Here is a 23,170-nt window from a genome sequence, read left to right on the forward strand (position 1 = left end):
TGAGACTCCCTCATCATGGAGCCAACTGCGAGGGACACAGAGGTCCCTGGGGCAGCACCTGCAGGAGCCAAGGTGGCCACTGACCTGCACAGGACCTCTTGTCTGGCATCAGGGCGTAGCCCTCGCTGCAGCTGCACTCGTAGCTGCCCTCGGAGTTGGAGCAGTGGGTGTCACAGCCCCCGTTGGTGATGGTGCACTCGTCGATGTCTGGGGACAAGCACACAGCGCCCTGAGCTGGGAGGGACCCACAGGGATCCAGCCCAGCCCCTGGCCCTGCACAGACGAGAGCCCAGGCTGCAGTTTGGGTGGGAGAAGAGGACACAGAGCTCCCCCAGCCACAAGAAAACACCTCATTCCTTCTGGCCAGCCCCTGGCAGTGCCCTCACAGCCAGTGACAGCCCCTTGCCAGCAGCACAGGTTTGACTGTCACTCATCCAGGACATTCCTCCTTTGCTTTACGGTTGCCCTGACTCTTAAAAGTGTTTTCTTTTATAGTTCTTTTGAAAGTTTTAAGTTTGCATAAAACTTCTTTAGCCTTCTGATAACGTTTATGTATTTGAGAGTCAGAGGTCCCACACCATTTAATGTATAAATAGAATAGTTTACATCGTTTTCTGTGGGTGCAGAGAAATGATTGACCGATCTTTGGACCAGTGTGGTTGGAGTGGTGGCAATTCCATCCTCCAATCCACGATCACCTTTGGAATTCTAAAAATACCAGCTGTTGGAATAAAACTAGGGTTTTTTTCTCTTTTGAACTTCCCAAGCTTCCGTGTACTCATTTCATGTCCAACAGCAACACTTTGCCCTCTGAACACAACACACACGAGCCCGGGAGGGTTCTGGGCTCATGCCAAGGTTCTGGAAGGACAATTTAGAGGAGCACTCACCAACACAGCCCTGCCTGTCCGGCGTGGCCTGGAAGCCCGAGTCGCAGGAGCACTGGTAGGTGCCGATGACGTTGACACAGCGCCCGTTGCGACAGAGGTTGTCACTGAGGGAGCACTCGTTGATGTCTGAGGGGACAAGAGCACTTGGAGCAGCCAGCCCTGCTCAGGCCATCATCTGGTGCCCACCCCTGGGTGTCCGAACTGGATTTGTCCCACTGGCCAAAGGGAGCGGCAAAATAAATCAATGGGACAAAACACTGGGAATGAGCTTGGTCTGGAGGAGCTCTTGGTCGTGGAATGAGCTCCTCTTGGATGAGCTGGACTCACTTATCATGGAAGCACAGAAGGCTTTGGGTGGGAGGGACATTAAGGATCATCCATGGGCAGGGACATGGGCAGGGACACCTTCCCCTAGCCCAGGCTGCTCCAAGCCTTTGGCCACCTCCAGGGATGGGACGTACGGGATGGGAAGGAGATACCCACAGCCCTGCAGGAGCTCTCCCTGTGGGATTTCCCTGCTGTGCCCCTCACCAATGCAGGTGTTGCCCTCGGCTGTCAGCTCGTGCCCAGGGGGGCAGATGCACTCGAAGCTGCCGTCGGTGTTCATGCAGATCCCGCCCCGGCACAGCAGCGGGTCCCGCTCGCACTCGTTGATATCTACACAGGAAAATGGGATTGGTCCCTTCCAGAGGCTTCTCCACTGGAGGAACATCCCAGAAAGGGGGAATATCACAGGGTTAATAGGGCACAGAATGCAGGGTCCCAGAACAGGGAATATCACAGGGGTAACAGGGCAGGGAGTGCAGGGTCCCAGAACAGGGAATATCACAGGGTTAATAGGGCAGGGAGTGCAGGGTCCCAGAACAGGGAATATCACAGGGTTAATAGGGCAGGGAGTGCAGGGTCCCAGAACAGGGAATATCACAGGGTTAACAAGGCAGGGAGTGCAGGGTCCCAGAACAGGGAATATCACAGGGTTAATAGGGCAGGGAGTGCAGGGTCCCAGAACAGGGAATATCACAGGGTTAACAAGGCAGGGAGTGCAGGGTCCCAGAACAGGGAATATCCCACAGTTAACAGGGCAGGGAGTGCAGGGTCCCAGAACAGGGAATATCACAGGGTTAACAGGGCAGGGAGTGCAGGGTCCCAGAACAGGGAATATCCCACAGTTAACAGGGCAGGGAGTGCAGGGTCCCAGAACAGGGAATATCACAGGGTTAACAGGGCAGGGAGTGCAGGGTCCCAGAACAGGGAATATCACAGGGTTAACAAGGCAGGGAGTGCAGGGTCCCAGAACAGGGAATATCACAGGGTTAACAGAGCAGGGCTTGGCTCCAGTGCTCTCCTGGTTGGAGTCTGAATGTTGGCAAATCCCACCTTGTGCCTCGACCTCAGCAGAACCCAAGAGCCCCTCAGTGACAGAAGAAAAAGGGACTGGGGTTGGATATATTAAAAAAAAACCCTCATTTTCTTCTCATGTTTATTTTCCTTGAAGTTAAGAATGGGTTATTTTCCCTGATTTGGATAAAACACTGATGAGATTTTCAGGTAAAATGGGCTGAGATACACCTGAAAATGGGGGTGACAGGTCCCTACCAAACACCCCCAGATCAGTGGGAGCCTGTTTCTGGTGAATCCCAGATTGCATTTTCACTGCTGGTGTTGTCCCCTGCCCCAGGCTGGAAAGAATTCATCCCTCAGGAGGCTGAAGCCAAATTCTTTTGCCAAACACAGGTGGGAAGAAGTTAATCCTTGACCACAGGCAATGACAAAATGCCACCACCCCCTTTGGGGTGAGATGACTCAGCTCCCTGTCACTCAGAAAAAAAAGGATAAAGTGGAATTGGAGAAGTAAGAGTGAGCATTCAATTTAAAAGCAGAACAATGAAATTTATATCCTTCTATAAAGATTAGAAATCCGACTACTGCAAGAAGGCACCAGGTCATGGGTGAGGACTGTGACATTCCCAGTGTCCCAGAAATGGAGCAGGAGGAGGAGGATGATCAGTGGGAGCTGTGGAAACCCACGCTACAAATTGTACAGAAAAGACAAAGCCCCTGCCAGGGGCAGTGATTTATTTTAAAGAGCACAGAGAATAAAACATGAAAAATAAATAAATTATGTTGAATCATGGCTTGAAGTGGTTTGAAAGTCCAAGCCAAAGCAGAATATTAAGAGCAGGTCAGTCAGACAAGTGAGTCTGGCTGGACAGAGGAGAGGAACGTGGAATGCCAGGAATTAGAGGACAGCAAGAGTCTGGCTGAGCTGTTGGAGACAAACTGACGTACTGAGGTCACTGATGGGATTTTTTTAAGCTCCAAACAAGAATTATTCAATTGAAAACAGATGAGACTCTGACAGAATAAAAACAAGCCTTGGGCAGACGGGAGGAGCTGTAAGGAACTGTGTGAGGATGAAGGGAGGTTAAAAGGGCAGGTGAAGGGAGCCCCTAGAACTGAGAGGGTGGAAGGGGGCTCAGGGTGTCCCAGAGCTCCCCACGGAGAGCTCAACCCACGCAGAGTTCAGGGAACTGGGCAGCTCTGGCTGTGCCCGCCCTGTCCCAGGGCCCAGCCCTGTCCCAGGAGGGGCAGGAGGTGCCCTTGGGGGCTGAGCCCCGCTCACCCATGCAGTTCTTCATCATCATGAAGCCGCTCTCGTAGCCCTCGAAGCACTCGCACTCGAAGCTGCCCGGGGTGTTCACGCAGGAGCCGTGGCCACACAGGTCGGGGGAGATGCGGCACTCGTCGATGTCTGGGGACAAGGACAGGCCGTGGGGCAGGACAGGCCACCAGCAGGGCCAGAGCCAGCGCTGGGCTGCCTGCACAGCCCACCAGGGACCGGCAGGAAAGGAATCCCCCGTCCTTGGAGAGGCTGCAGTTCTGCTGCTCCCTGGGGCAGGGCTGAGCCTTCACCCCACAGGCAGGAGGAGCTTTGTGGAATCACGGAATTCCAGGATGGTTTGGGTTGGAGGGACACCCAGGGACACCTTCCCAGGCTGCTCCAAACCCCATCCACCCTGGCCCTGGTGCTGATGTTCCTGCCCATGGCTCCTCTCCACGTCCCTTAATAAGTGCCAGAACCCCTCTGGGCATCCCCATCCCGCTGAGCCCCTCAGAAGCAGCAGGAAAGGCCCAGAGCGGGGCTCCCTCACCTGTGCAGTTCCTCTCCTCAGCATCCAGAGCGAAGCCATTGCCGCAGATGCACCTGAAGCTGCCGATGGTGTTCCTGCAGGTGCCGTGGGCGCACAGCCCGGAGAACACCTTGCACTCGTTGACATCTGAGGGGGGTTCATCGGAGACATCCAGCCAGGGGGGCTCTCCATGAACCCCCTCAGCTCAAGCAGATGGGGAGCGAGCCCAGCTGAGCCCTGTGAGCCCCTGAGTGTCGCTCACCTTTGTAGAAGGGCCGTCCCGAGAGCACGTCGCCGCGGTTGGCGAAGCCGGGCCCGCGGGGACACAGCGCCTTGAACTCGGCGGAGCCGGCGCGGGGACACTCCTCGCAGTCGGAGCCCCAGGCCGAGCCCACGGAGCAGCAGCACATGTCCATGCGGAACTTGCCGGGCAGCGGCTCCGTGCACTCGTCCTCGTCCCAGCGCATGTAGCACTGCTCCACCCGCACGTCTGGGGACACACGGCGCCTCAGCCCCACCGCGCGCGGCCCCGCTGCCCGCCACGGGCGGCTCTGGCCGCGGGGCGCTCTCCAAGCTGCGCCCGCGTGGGTGGGAAAGCTTTACGGGGAGGAATTCCACAGCATGGCAACAGGGCCAGAGAGTGGAGCGTCACAGAATGCCAGAATTCGGGTTGGAAAAGAGCTTTGGGATGGTGGAGGACAGTCTGTGACCCGACAGCAGCTCGTCACCCAGACCGCGGCACCGAGTGCCACATCCAGGCTTAAACTTGCTTAAATTCAGGCTTGCAGTGGTGCAAGCACAGGTGGCCCCGACAAAGGGCAGAAGTGTGGCACTGGGGTTTTTTAGGGCTGCTGGGCCACATCCTTAACTCTCGAGGTTATTTGGCCACTCCCGAAGCCCACCCAAGAAGGACAATGGTTGTACTTGGGGACATGAAGGGCAGAAGTGTGGCACTGGGGTTTTTTACGGCTGCTGGGCCACATCCTTAACTCTCGAGGTTATTTGGCCACTCCCGAAGCCCACCCAAGAAGGACAATGGTTGGACTTGGAGACACGAAACTGGTTCAGCTGCGAGGTTTTTTGGGGTCTTTCAGGTATGACTCAATTCCCAAGCATTGCTGGTGGGGAGGGAGCCCCTGGGAGGGCAGGATCCGGGTAGAGGAGGTGTCCTTACCCACACAGGTCCTGGCAGTGCCATCCAGGGTCAGCCCCTCGGGGCACTCGCAGCGGAAGGAGCCGGCCGAGTTCACGCAGCGCCCGTTGGGGCACACGCCCGGGAACACCTCGCACTCGTTCACATCTGTGGGGTGGCACAAGGGGAGGGATGGCTTGGGGACACGGCCAGGGGCCTCAAGGGGCTCCTGGAGGAGCTGGGAGGAGCCCAGAGCTGCTCACTGGGCTCCAAGTGACAACTTTGCCATGAAAACAGGGCAGAAATGGAGCCAGGATCTGGGCACAGACACATGGACAGACAGAGAGACACAGAGAGACACACAGACACACATAGACAGACATACACACAGACAGACACAGACTCACAGACAGACAGACTCACAAACACAGACACAGAGAGACACAGAGAGAGAGAGACAGAGAGAGACATAGACAGATACACACAGACAGACACACAGACTTACAAACAGACACAGATACACAGACAGACAGAGAAACACAGAGAGACACAGAGAGAGACACAGAGAGAGACACAGACAGACACAGACAGACACACAGACACAGACAGACATAGACAGACACACAGACTCACAGACAGACACAGACACACAGACAGACAGAGAGACACAGAGAGACAGAGAGAGAGAGAAACACACACAGACACACAGAGACAGACATGGACACAGACACAGACTCACAGACACAGACACAGACACAGACACACACAGACAGACACACAGACAGACAGACAAAGGGCCAGAGAGTGGAGATTTCCCCCCCCCCCAAGACTCGGAGAGGCAGGATAACAGCAATCACATTCCCAAGAAAAGCAGTTTTCCGTCCCTGCAACACTTTACCTTCACAGGTGACCCCCTTCATGCGGGCGTACCCCCGGGGACAGGCGGTGTCTGCAAGGGACAGGAATGTCAGCATGGAAACCCTTCCAGCATTCCCACAGGATCATGGAATATCCAGAGCTGGGAGGGACCCACAGGATCATCCAGCCCAGCTCCTGACCCTTCACAACACCCCACCATCCCCACCCCGTCCCTGAGAGCGTTGGCAGTGCCCAGCCACCCTCTGGGGATGTCTCGCTGCTCTGATCTCCATGCCAGCTCCAGCATTTCCTCGGGAATGCCGGAGCCGGGCAGAGCCTCACCTGTGGAAATGCAGAGCTTCCCCCTGGCTGCCCTGGGACCCTGGCAGGGCTCAGGAACCCCCCTGGACAGAGCCCCCAGAGACACTGGCTGTGATCTCTGTCCATGGAAAAGAGTTTTCCATCTTACAGGATGAATTACCAGCTCTGAGTGTTTGACATAAGTAATAATTAAGTGTGGCACGGGTGCAAAAGTAAAATTTTAGGATTCTAGATGAGGGGCCCAAAGGGGACAAGGTGGAGGAAATTGGGTGTGCCTTGTCCTTTTTCTCCTTCTTCATGCCCTCCATGTCTCACTGTGGTGTTGGCATTTTTCTGTTGGTTCAGGCTGGGGACACACTGTCCAACGGAGGTGACAGATATTGGCACGTTCTTGTAAATCCAGCCCAGGGAGTTTCTGGTATTGAATGTTTGTCACATCCCACTGAGGGCAGAGCCCCACACGCTGCCCTGCAGGACAGAGCTGGGCAGGGCAGCAGAACATGGTAGAGATAAACAGAATAAACAACCTGGAAACCAGCACAGACCAATTATGGCTTCTGCTTTGGCAGCGGGGCAGAAAGACAGAGATTTTACAATCTCAGAATCATCAATACCTCAGATTCCAACACTCACCGATCTCGCAGCGCTCGCAGGGGCTGCCCCAGGCTGCGCCCAGGGTGGCACAGCACTCGGATTTCAGCGTGGCCCCGTTGATGTTGACCTCGCAGCGCCCGTCCTGGATGTTGAGCCAGCAGGTGCCCTTCATGCTGTCTGCAGGGACACACCGGGGGCTCAGGGGCTGCCCCTGCCCCATCCCAGGGCGTGGAAGCCCTGAGAGGAGCTGTCCTTCCCCACGGCTCCTGGGAAATGTCCTTCCCCATCCCTTAGGATGTGGCTGTTCCCATAAACCGCCTGGTCCCCCGAGCCTTAAAACCCCTCCAGTGCCACCCCTGCCGTGGGGACACCTTCCCTGATCCCAGGCTGCTCCAGCCTGGCCTTGGGCACTGCCAGGGACCCAGGGGCAGCCACGGCTGCTCTGGGAATTCCATCCCAGCCCGGACTGCCATCCCATCCGCCCCTGCCCTCTGGAATTCCCGTCCCTGGGCCAGCCGGGTGGCGGCGCAGGGTGAGGCTGGCAGTGCCACCCGGCGTGGCAGGAGCCAGCCCTGCTCACCCACGCAGATGGTGCCGCTGGGGTCCAGCTTGCTGCCCGGGGAGCACTCGCAGGCGAAGGAGCCGGCGTTGTTCCGGCACAGCCCGTTCACACACGGGTTGGATGTGCACTCGTTGATGTCTGCGGGGACAAGGGACAAGCGTCACTGGGGGCAGTGGCAGGGACACGGCCTTGGGGGACAGAGACTGCAGCAGGTGAGAGCACAGAGAGCCAAGAATGGTGGGTTTAAATTGGATTTTTACATTGATTTAAATATGATAATGAGAGTTATAAGTTTAAGAGATGTTATAATAATAGTTTAAGAGGTAAATATATATATATATATTTATGTTATATATAAATATATTATATATAATATAAGTTTAAGAGATGTTAAATATATAAAAATATATAAAACATGCAATATATAAATATATTGTGATATAATATGTGCTATAGAACATAAAAATATTATATAATATACTAATATAACGTATATCATAAATATATATCATATATGGTATTATGTTGATATTATATAATAGAAATTATATCTATTATATATTATATATGTTATTATATATGTTATTATATATAATATCTACATAATTATATGTTATTATACAACTATATACACTATATATTATATAGTATACAATATATAATATATAATATATAATATATAATATATAATATATAATATATAATATATAATATATAATATATAATATATAATATATAATATATAATATATAATATATAATATATAATTATGATATGATATATTATATATTTATATTTTATATTATATATTATATATTTATATTATAGAACAATACAATATAGAATGTAAGAAATACTACTTAATATATTACATAAATAATAAATTATCAATTACATATGAATTCCATATAAATATATAAATTATACATGTAATAGAGAGAGGCCTAATAACACTATGAAAAAATACAACATTTTAAAAAATTACTTGGACTGAGGGTGGTTGGGGCACTTGTGTGCAAAGTGCCAGTTCTCAAATATTTGAGGCCTCTGTGCACAGGAAACCATTTCTCTCCCTCCAAATTACAGCCTTTCCATCAAATTCCCCAAACCTTGCAATTTTGGTCAAGCCTCAAGCTCAAATGTTGTGGCCCTGGAGGAAATCGCTCTGGTTTCCAGGCTCAGACGTTTTGGGCTCAGGTGTCCATTCTGCTTTGAACGCAGTGTGAAATACCGCTAAAAACCACCGGGGAAAAATCCCAAAAAAGGAGCTCAAACCCGCACAGCCCCAACGGTGCAGCTGCTGCAGCCCGGGGCAGCGCAGGGGAGGGAGGCGGGGATTTGGGGATTTGGGGATTTGAGGATTTGGGGATTTATTTCCAGCTGGGCTGGCCCCGGAGCTCTGGCCCCGTTACCTTCGCAGGTGTCGGTCTCGGTGCGGAACACGAAGCCCTTGGGGCAGGTGCAGGTGTAGCTGCCGGGGGTGTTCCTGCACAGCCCGTTGTCACACAGCAGCCGGTTGACGCTGCACTCGTCCACATCTGGGGACAGATGTGGCATCGTCAGCTGCTTCGGGCTGGGAAGGGTTAATTTCCCCCGCACCGTCGTGGATCGTTGATCCAAGCCCGGCCTCTGCTCCCCAGCAATCCCAGCCTGTCCCAGAGCGCTGCCCCAGCGCTCCTGCAGCTCTGGCAGGGCTGGGGCTGGGACCATTCCCTGGGGGAATTCAGTGCCCACCGCCCTCAGGGGGAAGAACCTTTCTTTGTTCTCCATCCCCAATCCCAGAACCTTTCCCTGATCTCCATCCCCAGTCCCAGAACCTTTCTCTGATCTCCATCCCAAATCCAAGAACCTTTCTCTGATCTCCATCCCAAACCCCAGAATCTTTCCCTGATCTCCATCCCCAATCCCAGAACCTTTCCCTGATCTCCATCCCCAGTCCCAGAACCTTTCTTTGTTCTCCATCCCAAATCCCAGAACCTTTCCCTGATCTCCATCCCACGCCCCTGGCACAGCCCCAGCCATTCCCTGGACCCTGTCCCTGCTCCCAGAGCAGAATCAGAGCTGCCCCTGCTCTCCTGGAGGCGCTGAACCCCTGCCCACGGGGAGCAGGGAACGGATTCCTTGTTCTCCTTTCCCCACTGAAGTGTCCTCATCCCAACCCATGAGCTCTCCAGCTTCCACCCTTCCCGTTCTCCCCCCAGTCCAACTGCTGGGGAGGATTTGGATGGTGCTCGAGGGGATCAGGTGCTGCAGCAGCTCCTGGAGGTGCCTGGCACCCTGCATCCCCTGAGCCCCCCGAGTGCCAGGCCCTGACTCACCCACGCAGTTCTTGCCCGTGGGGTCGGACTCGTAGCCCAGGTTGCAGATGCAGCGGTAGCTCCCCCGCAGGTTCTCACACATCCCGTTGGGGCAGATGTCGGGGTTCAGGGCACACTCGTTGATGTCTGACAGGGAAAAGAGGCACATGAGGTGGACCCCAGCAAATGCAGAGACAGAGACCTTCCACCTCCTGGCTCTTCACTGCAGGAGCCATGGGGTCCCACAATGGTTTGGGTTGGGAGGGACCTTAAAGCCAATCTCGTTGCACTTCCACCATTCCAGGCTGCTCCAAACCTTGTCCAGCCTGGCCTTGGACAGCCCAAGGATGGGGCAGCCACAGCTTCTCCCTGTCCTGACCCAGCCTGGGGCTCTGAGCTCAGGAGGAGAGAGCTGGATAAGGGGCTGGGATAAGCCCAGTTTTATGTCAAGGGTTCTCAGGTCCTTGTGTGACATCCCAGAGTCTTCTTTATCCCAGCACTGAGCTCAGGCCCTGGAATCATCCCTGGGTTCAGCACCGAGTGAGGCAGAAGGGTGGCAGCCAGGTGGGCACTGTCCCTTCCCTGCAGCAGCATCCCTTCCTCTGCTCCTTCGGAGCCAACCCCCGTGCCAGGGCAGAGATTCCCCCCTGGCACGCCCCAGCCTTGCCCAGCCCAGCGCAGTCTGTGCTGGCAGCGCAGGGTCCCCGCGGTGCCAGATGGCCACAGCTGCCCAGGCACTGCTGGCCTTTGTCCCCACGCTCTCAGAGCTGGTTTCCATCCAGGGAAACGCAGCCTGGAGAGCTCTGAGTGCAGCCAGGCAGGGCTGGAATGACCAGAGCACGGCCTTGCTAGAAAGAGTCTCATCATTCCCATGGGACTGCCTCCGGCCAGGACACGGAGCCCTGGATGGGAGCCCAAGGAGCCACCGGGGCTTCGCCTCTGGCTCCTTCTCTCTGGAAGGCTTGGCAAGGCCGTGGCTGCCTGGCTGCTCCGTGCTCTCCCTGCTGCTCCAAACACTGCCCAGCTGGCACTGGGACCTTTGGAACTCAAAGCAGCCCCTTGGCAGCACGGTTTGTCACCTCCCTCTGCCTGGGACACCCCAAGGAAGAGCTGGAGAGCAGAGGAGGGAAACAACCAGGAGGGTCCCACTGCTGATTCCCATTACAGCGGGGAGTACAGGCCAGCCTCTCCTGGCACAGCTCCCACCGATTCATCCCCGCTCCAGGAAAAGCAGCTGAGGGTGCTGTGGGACGTGCCCGTGGAATCTTGCACTGCCCTGAGGAATCCTGAATGCCCCTGAGGAATCCTGAACCCACCTCTGGAATCCTGAATGTCCCTGAGGAATCCTGAATGCCCCTGAGGAATCCTGCATGCCCCTGAGGAATCCTGAACCCACCTCTGGAATCCTGAATGCACCTGAGTAATCCTGAACGCCCCTGAGGAATCCTGCATGTCCCTGAGGAATCCTGAATGCACCTGAGGAATCCTGAATGTCCCTGAGGAATCCTGAATGCACCTGAGGAATCCTGAATGCACCTGAGGAATCCTGAATGCCCCTGAGGAATCCTGAATTCCCCTGAGGAATTCTGCACCCACCTCTGGAATCCTGCACCCACCTCTGCCATCAGCCGTGATCCCGATGCCGCTGCTGCAGAGAGCCTGGAATTCCGCTGGGGACAGAGCACAACAGAGCCATCAGCGTGGCAGGACGCTCCCCACAGTGAGGGTCACTGAGCTGAGTGCTCCAACCCACCGAGGGTTCCATTCTGTGTTTGTCAGAGGGGCAGTTCTAGGCCTGTTTATGCTCACACCAACACAAGCACGGAACCAGCTGAGCTGGGAGGGACCCCAAGAATCACCCAGCCCAACCTCTGGCCCTGCCCAGACACCCCAACAATCCCACCCTGTGCCTGGGAGCACTGTCCAAACTTCCCTTGAGCTCTCCCAACCTTGGTGCAGCGACTTTGTGCATTTTAATCCTGATACCGCCACTTCCAACATCCCAGCACCAGATTCGGGCACCCACTCTCCCTTTTTTGCCTGCCTGGCACCCCTTTCCCCGTTCCTACAGTTCTCCAAGCTGCCCAAACCATGCCAGGAACACCCCTTGAGCACCCCTGGCACGCCCAGTGATGGCCTCACCGGAGTTCTTGGCCGGGCAGGGCTGGCAGGGCTCCCCGAAGCCGTGGTCGGGGTTGGCGCAGCAGCACTCGGATTTGGTGACGGCGCCAGGGAAGGGGCGGGCACAGGTGCCCTTTTTGATGCCCCCGTAGCAGGTGCTGCGCATGTGGGTGTCCACGCAGACGCGGCCATCCACGCCGATGGCCAGGCCCCCCAGGCACTCGCAGCGGAAGGAGCCCTCGGTGTTGATGCACCAGCCGTTCATGCAGATCCCCGGCGTCTCGCACTCGTCGATGTCTGCGCGTGGCAGGAGAGGCAGCGGGGTGAGCCCGGGGTGAGGGACACAGGGAGAGAGGGAGGGACAAGAGGAGAGAGGGAGGGGACACATGGAGAGGGGATTGGGACATGAGGAGAGAGGGCTGGACACATGGAGAGAGGCTCAGGACACATGGAGAGGGGATTGGGACACATGGAGAGGGGATTGGGACACCCACAGAGAGGGATGGGACACATGGAGAGAGGTTCAGGACACATGGAGAGAGGCTCAGGACACATGGAGAGGGGATTGGGACACATGGAGAGAGGGAGGGGACATGAGAGAGGGTTGGGTCACACAGAAAAGGCTGGGACACATGTAGAGAGGGATGGGACACATGGAGAGAGGCTCAGGACACGTGGAGAGAGGGATGGGACACATGGAGAGGGGATTGGGACACATGGAGAGAGGGATGGGACACACAGAGAGGTGACTGGGACATGAGGAGAGGGCTGGCTTACGTGGACAGAGGGATGGGACACATGGAGAGAGGGATGGGACACCCACAGAGAGGGATGGGACACATGGAGAGAGGTTCAGGACACATGGAGAGAGAGAAGGGACACATGGAGAGGGGACTGGGACATGAGGAGAGAGTTTTGGACACATGGAGAGAGGCTCAGGACACATGGAGAGGGATGGGACACATGGAGAGAGGGAGGGGACATGAGGAGAGAGGGTTGGGACACATGGAGAGAGATGGGACACATGGAGAGGGATGGGACGCACACAGAGAGGGTTGGGACACATGGAGTGAGGGTTGGGACACACAGAGAGAGGGCTGGGACATGAGGAGGGGACTGGGAATCACTGAGAAAGGGCTGGGACATGAGGAGACAGGGCTGGGATGTGACGTGGGGGACTGGGACACACAGAGAGGAGGCAGAACACACGGACAGGGGCTCAGGACATGCAGAGAGGTTCAGGACACAGAACAATGGTCAGGTCACACAGAGAGAGGCTCAGGACACACGGACAGGGCATCAGGACACACAGACAAGGCTCAAATCCCACTGAAAAGAGGCTCAGGACACTCAGAGGGTCGAAGACACTGAGAGAGGCTCAGGACACACCGAGAGAGGCTCAGGACACACAGACGGGGGCTCAGGACACGAGAACCTTTCCCCTTTTTCCCCTTCTCCCACAAAGAGACAATTTCTGGCAGCAGAAATTCAGAATTTCAGGAGCTGCCCGGCCACACCCTTGGATTTGTCAGCCACCCTTGCCCTGAGGCGCTCACAGGTGCCCGGGAATGTGGGCAGGGGCTGGGATTGGGAAGAGCCCAGCCGGGATTCACTCACCCACGCAGTAGCGCCCGTTGGGAGCCAGGACAAAGCCGGGTTTGCAGATGCACTTGAAGCTCCCGTCCTCGTTGATGCACATCCCGTTGAGGCACATGTTGGTGGTGGCACACTCGTCGTGGTCTGCAGGCACAGACAGGACCCCGGAGCTGCAGCAAGACCCTCCTGTGCTCCAAACCCCCCTGTGCCCCATCCCATGGCCAAACTGTGGTGGGTGTTGGAGATGGAGGGGGAACCTCCAAGAGTATCAGCTCCAAGCCCAGGGTCACCTTTCCTGGTCAGAGCTCATCCCCAGCACTCCTGCAGCACCTCCTGCCCCAGCCGCAGCCCTGCTGATCCTCTGCACCCCAAAACCACAGGAGCACTGTGGGAATGCAGAACTTCCCTCTGGCTGCCCTGGGACCCTGGCAGGGCTCAGGAACCCCCCTGGACAGAGCCCCCAGAGACACTGGCTGTGATCTCTGTCCATGGAAAAGAGTTTTCAATCTTACAGGATCAATTACCAGCTCTGAGTGTTTGATATCAGTAATAATTAAGTGTGGCACGGGTGCAAAAGTAAAATTTTAGGATTCTAGATGAGGGGTCCAAAGGGGACACGATGGAGGAAATTGGGTGTGCCTTGTCCTTTTTCTCCTCCTTCATGCCCTCCATGTCTCACTGTGGTGTTGGCATTTTTCTGTTGGTTCAGGCTGGGGACACACTGTCCAACGTAGGTGACAGATATTGGCACGTTCTTGTAAATCCAGCCCAGGGAGTTTCTGGTATTTAATGTTTGTCACATCCCACTGAGGGCAGAGCCCCACACGCTGCCCTGCAGGACAGAGCTGGGCAGGGCAGCAGAACATGTGAGAGATAAACAGAATAAACAACCTGGAAACCAGCACAGACCAATTATGGCTTCTGCTTTGGCAGCGGGGCAGAAAGACAGAGACTTTTACAATCTCAGAATCATCAACACCACAGATTTGGACAGAGCACAACACCCTCATGGAAACACCCCCCCAGCTCTCTCCTTGGGGAACACCCCAGATAAATGCCCCGGGGAGGAGGTGGTCCCAGCTCAGCCCTGAGCTGCTGGAGGCCACAGGACCCTCACCAACGCAGTTCTTGCCGTCGGGGGTGATCTCAAAGCCGGCGTTGCAGATGCACTGGAAGCTGCCGTCGGTGTTGACGCAGCGCCCGTTCCTGCACATCACCCCGTTCATGATGCACTCGTCAATGTCTGCAGGGAAAGCACCAAAAAGTGGGAGCAGGGAGAGACAGGAGCAGTCCCAGCTCAATATCCCCCCCGTGAGAAAGCCAGGCAGGTGTCCTCAGACACAGGAATTCATCTTCAAAAATCCCACTTGGGAAATCGGAATCTTTTCAGCTTGCCGGGCAGTGGGGGAGCCTTTGGAAGCCACTTTGTCAGGAAGGGAGAAAATGAAAATTTCAAAGCTTGGGCGCTGCCATGGGAATCTGACTTTTCTCATTGTTCCCATGGTGGAACATTCCCTTCCCATCCCTCGTTTTTGGCAGTCCCTCACCTGCAGCAGCCTCTTGGCAGAACAGCCTTGCTGGAAATCCCGCATGCACACCAACTCAGCCCAGAATCCCCCATTTTTGTCAAATGAAGATCTCCCAACTGAATTCTGTTCTTGGGGAGGACTCTGCAGGTCCCTTGATTGCCACCAGAACATTTTAAGGAAAGCCAAGGCAGAGGAAAACTTCTCCTGGAGAGATCCCATCCCACACCCGGCCCTGCTGGGGACTCCTCACTGCACTTCACCCCTTTTTTGGTGCCAGGGGCTCTGCTGACCCCTCTGCCATCCCCCAGAAAGGGGGGACACCCTTACCAATGCAGGCCTGCTTGGTGGGGGTGCTCTGGAAGCCCTCGTGGCACTTGCAGTGGTAGGAGCCCGGGGTGTTGACGCAGTCGCCGTGGACGCAGGGGCTGCTCGAGCACTCGTCCACATCTGCAAAACCCAGCTGTGAGGGTCCCTGAGGCACAGCAGAGCCCAGGAATGGGAAGAGCAGCCTGGAGGAGCTCTGGGAGCAGCCCCCACTCACCGATGCACTCCCCTCGCACGTCCTGCTTGTAGCCCATGTTGCACTCGCAGCGGTAGCTGGACGGGGTGGGGATGCAGCGCCCGTTCAGGCACAGGTTGGTGAAGTGTTTGCAGATGTCGATGGTCTGGTTCAGCGTGGCCGTTCCTGGGGGGCACAGGGAGGGTTGGGGAACCCTGGGTGAAGCACTGGGAGGGGTTATGGAGCCCTGGCATGTCCCAGGACTCAGGATGGTGGCAGTTCTTGGAGGAGGAGGGCTGGGGAGCCCAGGGATGTCCCAGGACTCAGGATGGTGGCAGTTCCTGGAGGAGGAGGGCTGGGGAGCCCAGGGATGTCCCAGGACTCAGGATGGTGGCAGTTCCTGGAGGATGCAGGCAGGGTTGGGGAGCCCAGGGATGTCCCAGGATTCGGGATGGTGGCAGTTCCTGGAGGATGCAGGCAGGGTTGGGGAGCCCTGGAATGTCCCAGGACTCAGGATGGTGGCAGTTCCTGGAGGATGCAGGCAGGGTTGGGGAGCCCTGGGATGTCCCAGGATTCGGGATGGTGGCAGTTCCTGGAGGATGCAGGCAGGGTTGGGGAGCCCTGGGATGTCCCAGGAACTCTCTGAGGGGACGTCAGAGGATCCAAGGTGGGGAGCACAAGACTGAGGTGGTGGTGGGAAAGCTCCACTCCTATTTGGAGCTTTTGGGAACCGATTTGGGAACCAGGGAGCCATTCCAGACCAGACCCCGCCTCGCTGGACCTGTGTGTGGGCTCAGCTCCTGCCCAGCACCGGTGCCACATCCCAGCTCTCCCCCGAGCCAGGACAATCCGTGTGTCTGGCTGGGAGCAGCATTCCAGCCCTGAGAGGAGGAAAAAGCTGGGAATTACCGATGCTGGAGCTCCCCGGGCCCATCCCGGGCAGCCCCGGGATCCCGCCCTGGCCGTTGGCCCCGTTGGGGCCGATGCCTCCGGGCCCGTTGAGTCCCGGCCCGACTCCGTTGGGCACGAATCCAGGAATTCCCGGGAAGTTCCCGGGGAAGCCTGGCACCACCGGGAGCCCCTCGATGCAGAGCCTGCGGTACTCGTCTGAAAGAAAACAGAGCTTTGCCAGCAGTGCCCGGAGCCCCTGCAGGGAGCAAAGGGTGGGTCCTGATGGGAAATGATGGGAATGGGGCACAGGAATGAGGAGGGATCAAACACTCCTCACCCCACTGCACATAAAGGGGGTCTGGCAGAGGATTTTTGGGACGCCTGGCACCAAGGGATCCCTCCAGGCAGGGAAGGATGGGACAGGGAGGTGCTGTGCCCTGCTCAGAGCTGGGGCTGAAGGAGGGGATGGATGCACAGGGATGTGGCTCCATCCCTGGGCCTCCTCCTGCCCGGGCTCACCAAGGGCAGGAGCAGGAGGAGGACAAAACCTTTCCTGAGGTTTATTCACCCTGACTGTGGAGCAAGAAAGAGCCTGGCATTCCAACAGACAGGGATCAATCCTTGCCTCAGGTGGGGCCCAGGTAGGAGGAGCAGCACCCCCGGGTGATGGGGGTGGGCTTTTCCCCCAGGTGACAAGGGATGGGACGTGAGGGAGCAGCCTCAAGCTGTGCCAGGGGAGGGCTAGGTTGGATATCAGGGGAAAAATTCCTCTTGGGAACGGTGGCTTTGGCAAAGGAGCGCCCATCCCCAAAGGGGTTTAAAAGCCATGGGGATGTGGCAGCTTGGGGACAGGGTTTGGTGGCCTCGGCAGTGCTCTGGAGAGCTTTTCCAACCTTATTTCCCAGGAGGTGCAGGTTTAGGACGCTGGGTTTGGGGGTCCCGGGGTGTCACTCACCCGAGCCCCGCACCGGGCACATCTCGGGGGTCTGGCCGATGGCCCAGCAGCGCCCCGAGTCGCAGCAGCACTGCATCCTGCTGGCCTGGCCCGGCACGTCCCCGGCACAGCGCCCGCCCAGCAGCGCCGAGAAACACGTGCCCAGGCGCTGGTCTGCGGGGACAGGGAGGGGATGGGATGGGATGGGATGGGATGGGATGGGATGGGATGGGATGGGATGGGATGGGATGGGATGGGATGGGATGGGATGGGATGGGATGGGATGGGATGGGATGGGATGGGGAGAGGGACAAGGATGGGACAGGGATGGGACAGGAGAGGGACAGGGATGGGGATGAGGATGGGACAGGACAGGGACAGGGATGGATACAGGGACACGGATGGGGAAAGGACAGGGACAGGGAGGGGGACAGGGACGGGGAAGAGGAAGAGGACAGGGATGGAGACAGAGATGGGGACAGGGACAGGAAGAGGGACAAGGACAGGAAGAGGGACAGGGAGAAGGACAAGAACAGGGACAAGGACAGGGAAAGGGACAAGGGACAAGAACAGGGAGAGGGACAGGGAGAAGACACACAGTCACAGCGTGCCACCACCACCCTGTCAGGCAGCTCCTCAGGGCCCATTCCCAATGGAATCTCTCCTGGCCACCCCCTCTCTCAGTCTGGCCCCCCTGACCCCAACCCCGGCCCTGCTGGGGAGGGTTTGTGGCTCCTGGCCAAGGCCCAGGGCACTGAGGGTCTCTCACATCCAGCAGGCTCCAGCTGGCACCAATCCCTCCAGGAAAACCTGGAATCTTCCCCTCCTTCCTCTCCCACCTTGTTTTTTCTCAAGTCAGTTAATGAGGGGGAAAGTCTCCCGGGATGTGGCTGCCACTTCCCGGGAGTGTAATTGGAATTAATTGCCCGGGGCTGTTTGATCTGGGGGCTCTGGGTGCATTCTGCTCCCAGCACAGCTCGGGGACCCCAGCTCAAACCAGCAGCTCCTTCCTCAGGCACCGCCCCCACCCCTGCTCACAGCTGGATTCAGAGGGAATTGCTCCTTTCAGGAAACTTTATCCACCCAAAAACACCAGCAGGCACAAAGGCAGACCTGGAGAAGGGGAATTTGAAAGTGGGGATTGAATGCAAAACTGGATCAGCCCCTAATCCTCAGGAAGGGGAGGAGAAGCCCTGGGGGTGTTCGGGTCCCAGTTTGCACAAAACCCCAGTAAAGCAGAAAATGCTGAGGGGAAATTCCAGCTGGGATTAGAGAGAGCTCAGAGGTGGGGACAGAGCCCAGGGGGTGCCCAGGTCCAGCCAGGATGGCAGAGCAGGAGGGGGAGGTGGTCCTGCTCATCCTGAGGGGACAGGAGCAATTCCAGGCTGGATCTGGGCTCTGGCAGATCCCATGGGGGGTGTCCTGATGCCAGGAGAAACAGGAGAGATTATCCAGCACAGCTAATCCCACAAAACTGGGCTGGTGGGAGGCGCCCTGGATGAGCTCTGAGATCCCTCCCAGCTCATTCCATGATTCCACAACCCTCAGGTTTCCTTTTTCCTCTTGCTTAGACCGAAGTGGATCAAAACCAGGGCTCTTCAGGCAGACAAAGCCCTCAGTGAAACCCTCCAACCCTGTCTGAGCCCAGGGCTTGGCCAGGCTCAGCAAGACCCAGAACTGGAGGTGCTGAATCTGCTGCTACTGCCCAGGGAGAGGCACAACCCAAACCCTCCAGAGCTTTGCTGCACTCCCAGGAAAATAAAAACGAGCTCAAAAAAAGGCCAGAGCAGGAGTGCTGAGTCGCAGGGAGGGAAGGAAGGAACACCATGAGCACGTCTGGGAATGCACTGAAAGCCCATTTTTCTTCATTTGGAAATTATTCTCTTAAGCTGCTCTGGAAGAGGAACCCTTTGCAGCAAGGAAAATCCACGGAGCCCCCCTGGCTGCTGGGGCAGCTCCTGGTGCTGCCTGCAGAGCCCTTCACAAGCAGGACTGAAGGAGGCTCTTATGGCCCAGCTGGGACTGGCCTTGGTGTGTCCAGACCTGTGGGAATCCAGAAATTCCCTCTGGCTGCCCTGGCACCCTGGCAGGGTCAGGAACCCCCTGGACAGAGCCCCCAGAGACACTGGCTGTGATCTCTGTCCATGGAAAAGAATTTTCAACCTTACAGGATCAATTACCAGCTCTGAGGGTTTGATATCAGTAATAATTAAGTGTGGCACGGGTGCAAAAGTAAAATTTTAGGATTCTAGATGAGGGGTCCAAAGGGGACAAGATGGAGGAAATTGGGTGTGCCTTGTCCTTTTTCTCCTTCTTCACGCCCTCCATGTCTCACTGTGGTGTTGGCATTTTTCTGTTGGTTCAGGCTGGGGACACACTGTCCAACGTAGGTGACAGATATTGGCACGTTCTTGTAAATGCAGCCCAGGGAGTTTCTGGTATTTAATGTTTGTCACATCCCACTGAGGGCAGAGCCCCACACGCTGCCCTGCAGGACAGAGCTGGGCAGGGCAGCAGAACATGTGAGAGATAAACAGAATAAACAACCTGGAAACAGCACAGACCAATTATGGCTTCTGCTTTGGCAGTGGGGCAGAAAGACAGAGATTTTACAATCTCAAAATCATCAACACCATGGATTCTGACGCAGCCCAGCTGCTTGAATCGTTCCATGAATGTTCCCTGAGGTTTTTCTCCTGGTGGGGTTTTGCTGGGGCAGGCACTGAAAGCAGCTCCTGGCACTGGGGGTCAGCTGCAGCTCTGGGTCTTGCTGGAAAAACTTTGATTTTTGAGACGATTGCAGTGCCATAAAAAAGGTGTTTGCTTTGCTGAGAAGGGAGGGGAAATGACCACATGCTGGTGCTCCTAAACACCTTTCCTGTGGTCACCTCCAGGGTGACAATGTCCCCTCTCCCGATGCTGGCCATGCTTCAAAAGTGCCACATCATTTTTCCATATTCCATTTTCCCAGCTGCTCCCTTGCTTTGTTTCATGGGATGACAACCTGGGACCCCAAATCTCCAAATAAGACCCTCCCTGAGCAGAGCTGGCAAAATTTGGGTGCCCCACCCCAGCAGGAGCTGTGGGTTCTGCCAAAACAAACCCTGCCTGTCCCAAAAAGGGAGCTCAGGGAAGGCTGCAGCACCCAGAGCCAGCTCAGGTGGAGTCAGAGCCCGCCGCAGCTCAATCAGCTCAGCACTATTTTTAAATCTGGGCTTTCTAATTTTATTTATTTTCCTTTTCAAAGCTCTTGGTTTCAAGGAAAGTGGGGAATGTCCACATGACTCATCCCAGAACTGTCACACCCCTCTGGGCTCATGGCAGGGGCTGGGAAACAGCAGGAAAAAATTCCATTCCCATTAAAATCTATCAGTTCCCCAAACAAGAGGACTTGGGCTTTACTTTTTACTCACACTTCACAACATTTTTTTTCCTCCTGGAACTAAAACATTTAATCCTGCTCCAGGATCCGTGGCTAGAAAAGAATTTGGAGCTGATTTTTGGTTGGGTTGGTTTTTTTGTTTTTTTGGTTTTTTTTTCCTGTACTCATTTCAACAGAAAATGGAAATGCACCTGACATTTTGCACTGCACCACCAATCTCTGCCTGTGCTGGAAGAACTCCTCTTCCCAAATCTCCCCATCCTCATCTTCCTGAAGGCAAATGGACTTTCAGACCAGGGGAAAAAGAAGCCCCTGGGATTTATTTGGAGCCCCTACTGAGTTTGAGTAACCCCAGAGCTGCTCATTTATACCAGGAACTGGGGTTTGATACCAATGGACCATCAAATATTTACAGGAAAGGAGTTTGGATCTGTTAAAAATTCAAAAAAAAAAAAAAAAAAAAAATCACTCCAGGCTCTGGAGATTGGGGCCAGTTTGGGGAAGAGGCTTTGGAATGGGAACACCTGGAGCCAAAATTGGGCCAGGGCTGAGGAGGAGCAGCTCAGGGCAGCCCCAGGGAGCTGGGATGGGGATTTGGGATTTGGGAAGGGCTTTGGGGCCAGAACTGGGGAGCTGGGGGGGGAAGGAGGGTGGGAATGGGGGGAATAGGGCAGGGATGGGATGCTGTGGGGGGAAGGAAGCTCCCAGGGAATGTGGAAGAATTCCCCTGGCAGCCCCATTGGGATGGGGGGTCTGTCTGTGCATCTCTTCCCGGGATCCAGAAGGATCCAGAGTAGCAGCTCAGGGCTAAGAACTCTTTCCCAAAAGCTGAATTCAGGGGGATGAAGCCAGCTGAGCCCCCTGGAATATCAGCCCAGAGCAGCTGGGATTTATGAGCCGTGCTGGGAGCAGGAAGCAGCAGGAGGAGGTGATAAAATTCCCTGATTGTTTTCCCTGCTTCCCCGAGCCTTGGAGCCCTTTCCCTGTCCCTCTGCAGGGCAGGGATGTGCAGCTGGGGGCTGCTCTCCATCCCCACATCCCTCTGTGCTCCAAGGAGGACTCCAAGCTTTCCCACACCCCAAAACCACAGCCAGCCCAGTTGTACTGGGAGCACTGGTGGAAAACAGGGGAGCAGGAGGGGAGGGGGAGTGTCTGGGGATCCTCCTGCAAAGTGGGAATATCCAAATGGGATATTCTGTGAGAGGAGCACGGGGATCCTTCCTCACTCCCCCCAACATTCTCAGCCCCGAATTCCTTCCTCACTCCCCCCAACATTCCCAGCCCCCAATTCCTTCCTCCCAATCCTCCTCCTCCTCACATCCTCACCAACCCTTTCCACAGCCCAAATTCCAGAGAGGGAGGAAGCCCCAGACAACCCAGCTGGGCGCGGGATGGAGCAGCGAGCACCAGGGAGGAAGGAGCATCTCCCACCTATCCCAGCACCACTCCCAAATCCCTGTGTGGCCATTCCCAGCCCTGATCCCACCCCAAAAGCCGTTTTCCCCCCTCACCGAGGCAGCGGGATCCGTCGGGGCTGCTGACGAAGCCGCGGGGGCAGGAGCACACGTAGCTGCCCACGGTGTTGGTGCAGTCGCCGCCGTCGCACACACCGGGGATGGCCCCGCACTCATCCACGTCTGCAAGGGACACAACCCCCACGGGGAGGGTGAAAAAAACGTCCCCTTCCCCACCCAAATCCCCAGAGTTGGGTTTTGGGGGTCAGGGGGTGCTGGGGGTTATTGGAAGTTTTCCATTCGTGGAGTTTCTGCTTCTCTCCACCACCCCTCTCAGGGTTTAGGATGGACTGTGGGACTCAGATTCAGTCAAAGAGAGAAACTGAGAATTTGTGGCCAGGCAGAAGCCTGGGAAAGAGTTGGGAAAGAACGTAAATAATTCTTTATCTCTCTTGTTGTTCACACTGTTTATAGTTAAGTTCTGTCACTCTGCACCAATGCTGTGGGTTGTTTTCACTTCAGGACCAATGGAGTTGGTCCTCACAAAGCTCTGTATAAAAGAGCAGTGTATTTTGAATAAATCAGAGTTTTACTCTCACAGCCTTCTGGTCAGAGTCTCTTCATTCCCGTCCTGCCTCGACAGCAGGGAGAAATTCTTCCCAGGGAGAGGGACTGACATTGGAAAGGGCTGCCCAGGGAGGGTTGGAGTCCTGCTCCTCAGCCCCAACCCAATCCAGGGCACAGAGGATGGGAGTTGGGTTTTGGGGGTCAGGGGGTGCTGGGGTTCACTAAAATTCTCCCTTTCTGGAGTTCCCCTTCTCTCCATGGCCCCTCCCAGGAGAAGTTTAGGATGGACAGCAGGAAGAAATTCCTCCCCGAAAGAGGGAATAGACATTTGGGTGGGTTTGAGTCCTGCTCCCCAGAGCTGACCTCGGTCATGGTCTGCAAGTCCAACAATTGGTGATGGGTTGGACTTGCA

At 55.7% G+C, this 23,170-nt stretch overlaps 1 protein-coding gene across 1 annotated transcript in view; it reads right to left on the minus strand.

Moving 5' to 3' along the window:
• Nucleotides 1-23,170, minus strand: part of LOC110479122 (fibrillin-2) — an 80,823-nt gene that overhangs the window by 24,085 nt on the left and 33,568 nt on the right. The window contains exons 8-28 of the mRNA XM_021546168.2: nt 22,249-22,374; nt 17,377-17,529; nt 16,440-16,637; nt 15,573-15,716; nt 15,359-15,478; nt 14,620-14,745; nt 13,524-13,646; nt 11,928-12,203; nt 11,402-11,455; nt 9,807-9,932; nt 8,901-9,026; nt 7,507-7,626; nt 6,966-7,103; nt 6,052-6,102; nt 5,196-5,321; nt 4,284-4,511; nt 4,043-4,168; nt 3,514-3,642; nt 1,422-1,547; nt 891-1,016; nt 85-207 (exon numbers count right to left, since the gene is read on the minus strand). Coding sequence (XP_021401843.2) covers nt 85-207; nt 891-1,016; nt 1,422-1,547; nt 3,514-3,642; nt 4,043-4,168; nt 4,284-4,511; nt 5,196-5,321; nt 6,052-6,102; nt 6,966-7,103; nt 7,507-7,626; nt 8,901-9,026; nt 9,807-9,932; nt 11,402-11,455; nt 11,928-12,203; nt 13,524-13,646; nt 14,620-14,745; nt 15,359-15,478; nt 15,573-15,716; nt 16,440-16,637; nt 17,377-17,529; nt 22,249-22,374 — 2,865 coding nt within the window. The remainder of the gene's footprint in view (nt 1-84; nt 208-890; nt 1,017-1,421; nt 1,548-3,513; nt 3,643-4,042; nt 4,169-4,283; nt 4,512-5,195; nt 5,322-6,051; nt 6,103-6,965; nt 7,104-7,506; nt 7,627-8,900; nt 9,027-9,806; nt 9,933-11,401; nt 11,456-11,927; nt 12,204-13,523; nt 13,647-14,619; nt 14,746-15,358; nt 15,479-15,572; nt 15,717-16,439; nt 16,638-17,376; nt 17,530-22,248; nt 22,375-23,170) is intronic.

The sequence above is a fragment of the Lonchura striata genome, chromosome 28, assembly GCF_046129695.1.
Source record: "Lonchura striata isolate bLonStr1 chromosome 28, bLonStr1.mat, whole genome shotgun sequence".
NCBI lineage: Eukaryota > Metazoa > Chordata > Aves > Passeriformes > Estrildidae > Lonchura > Lonchura striata.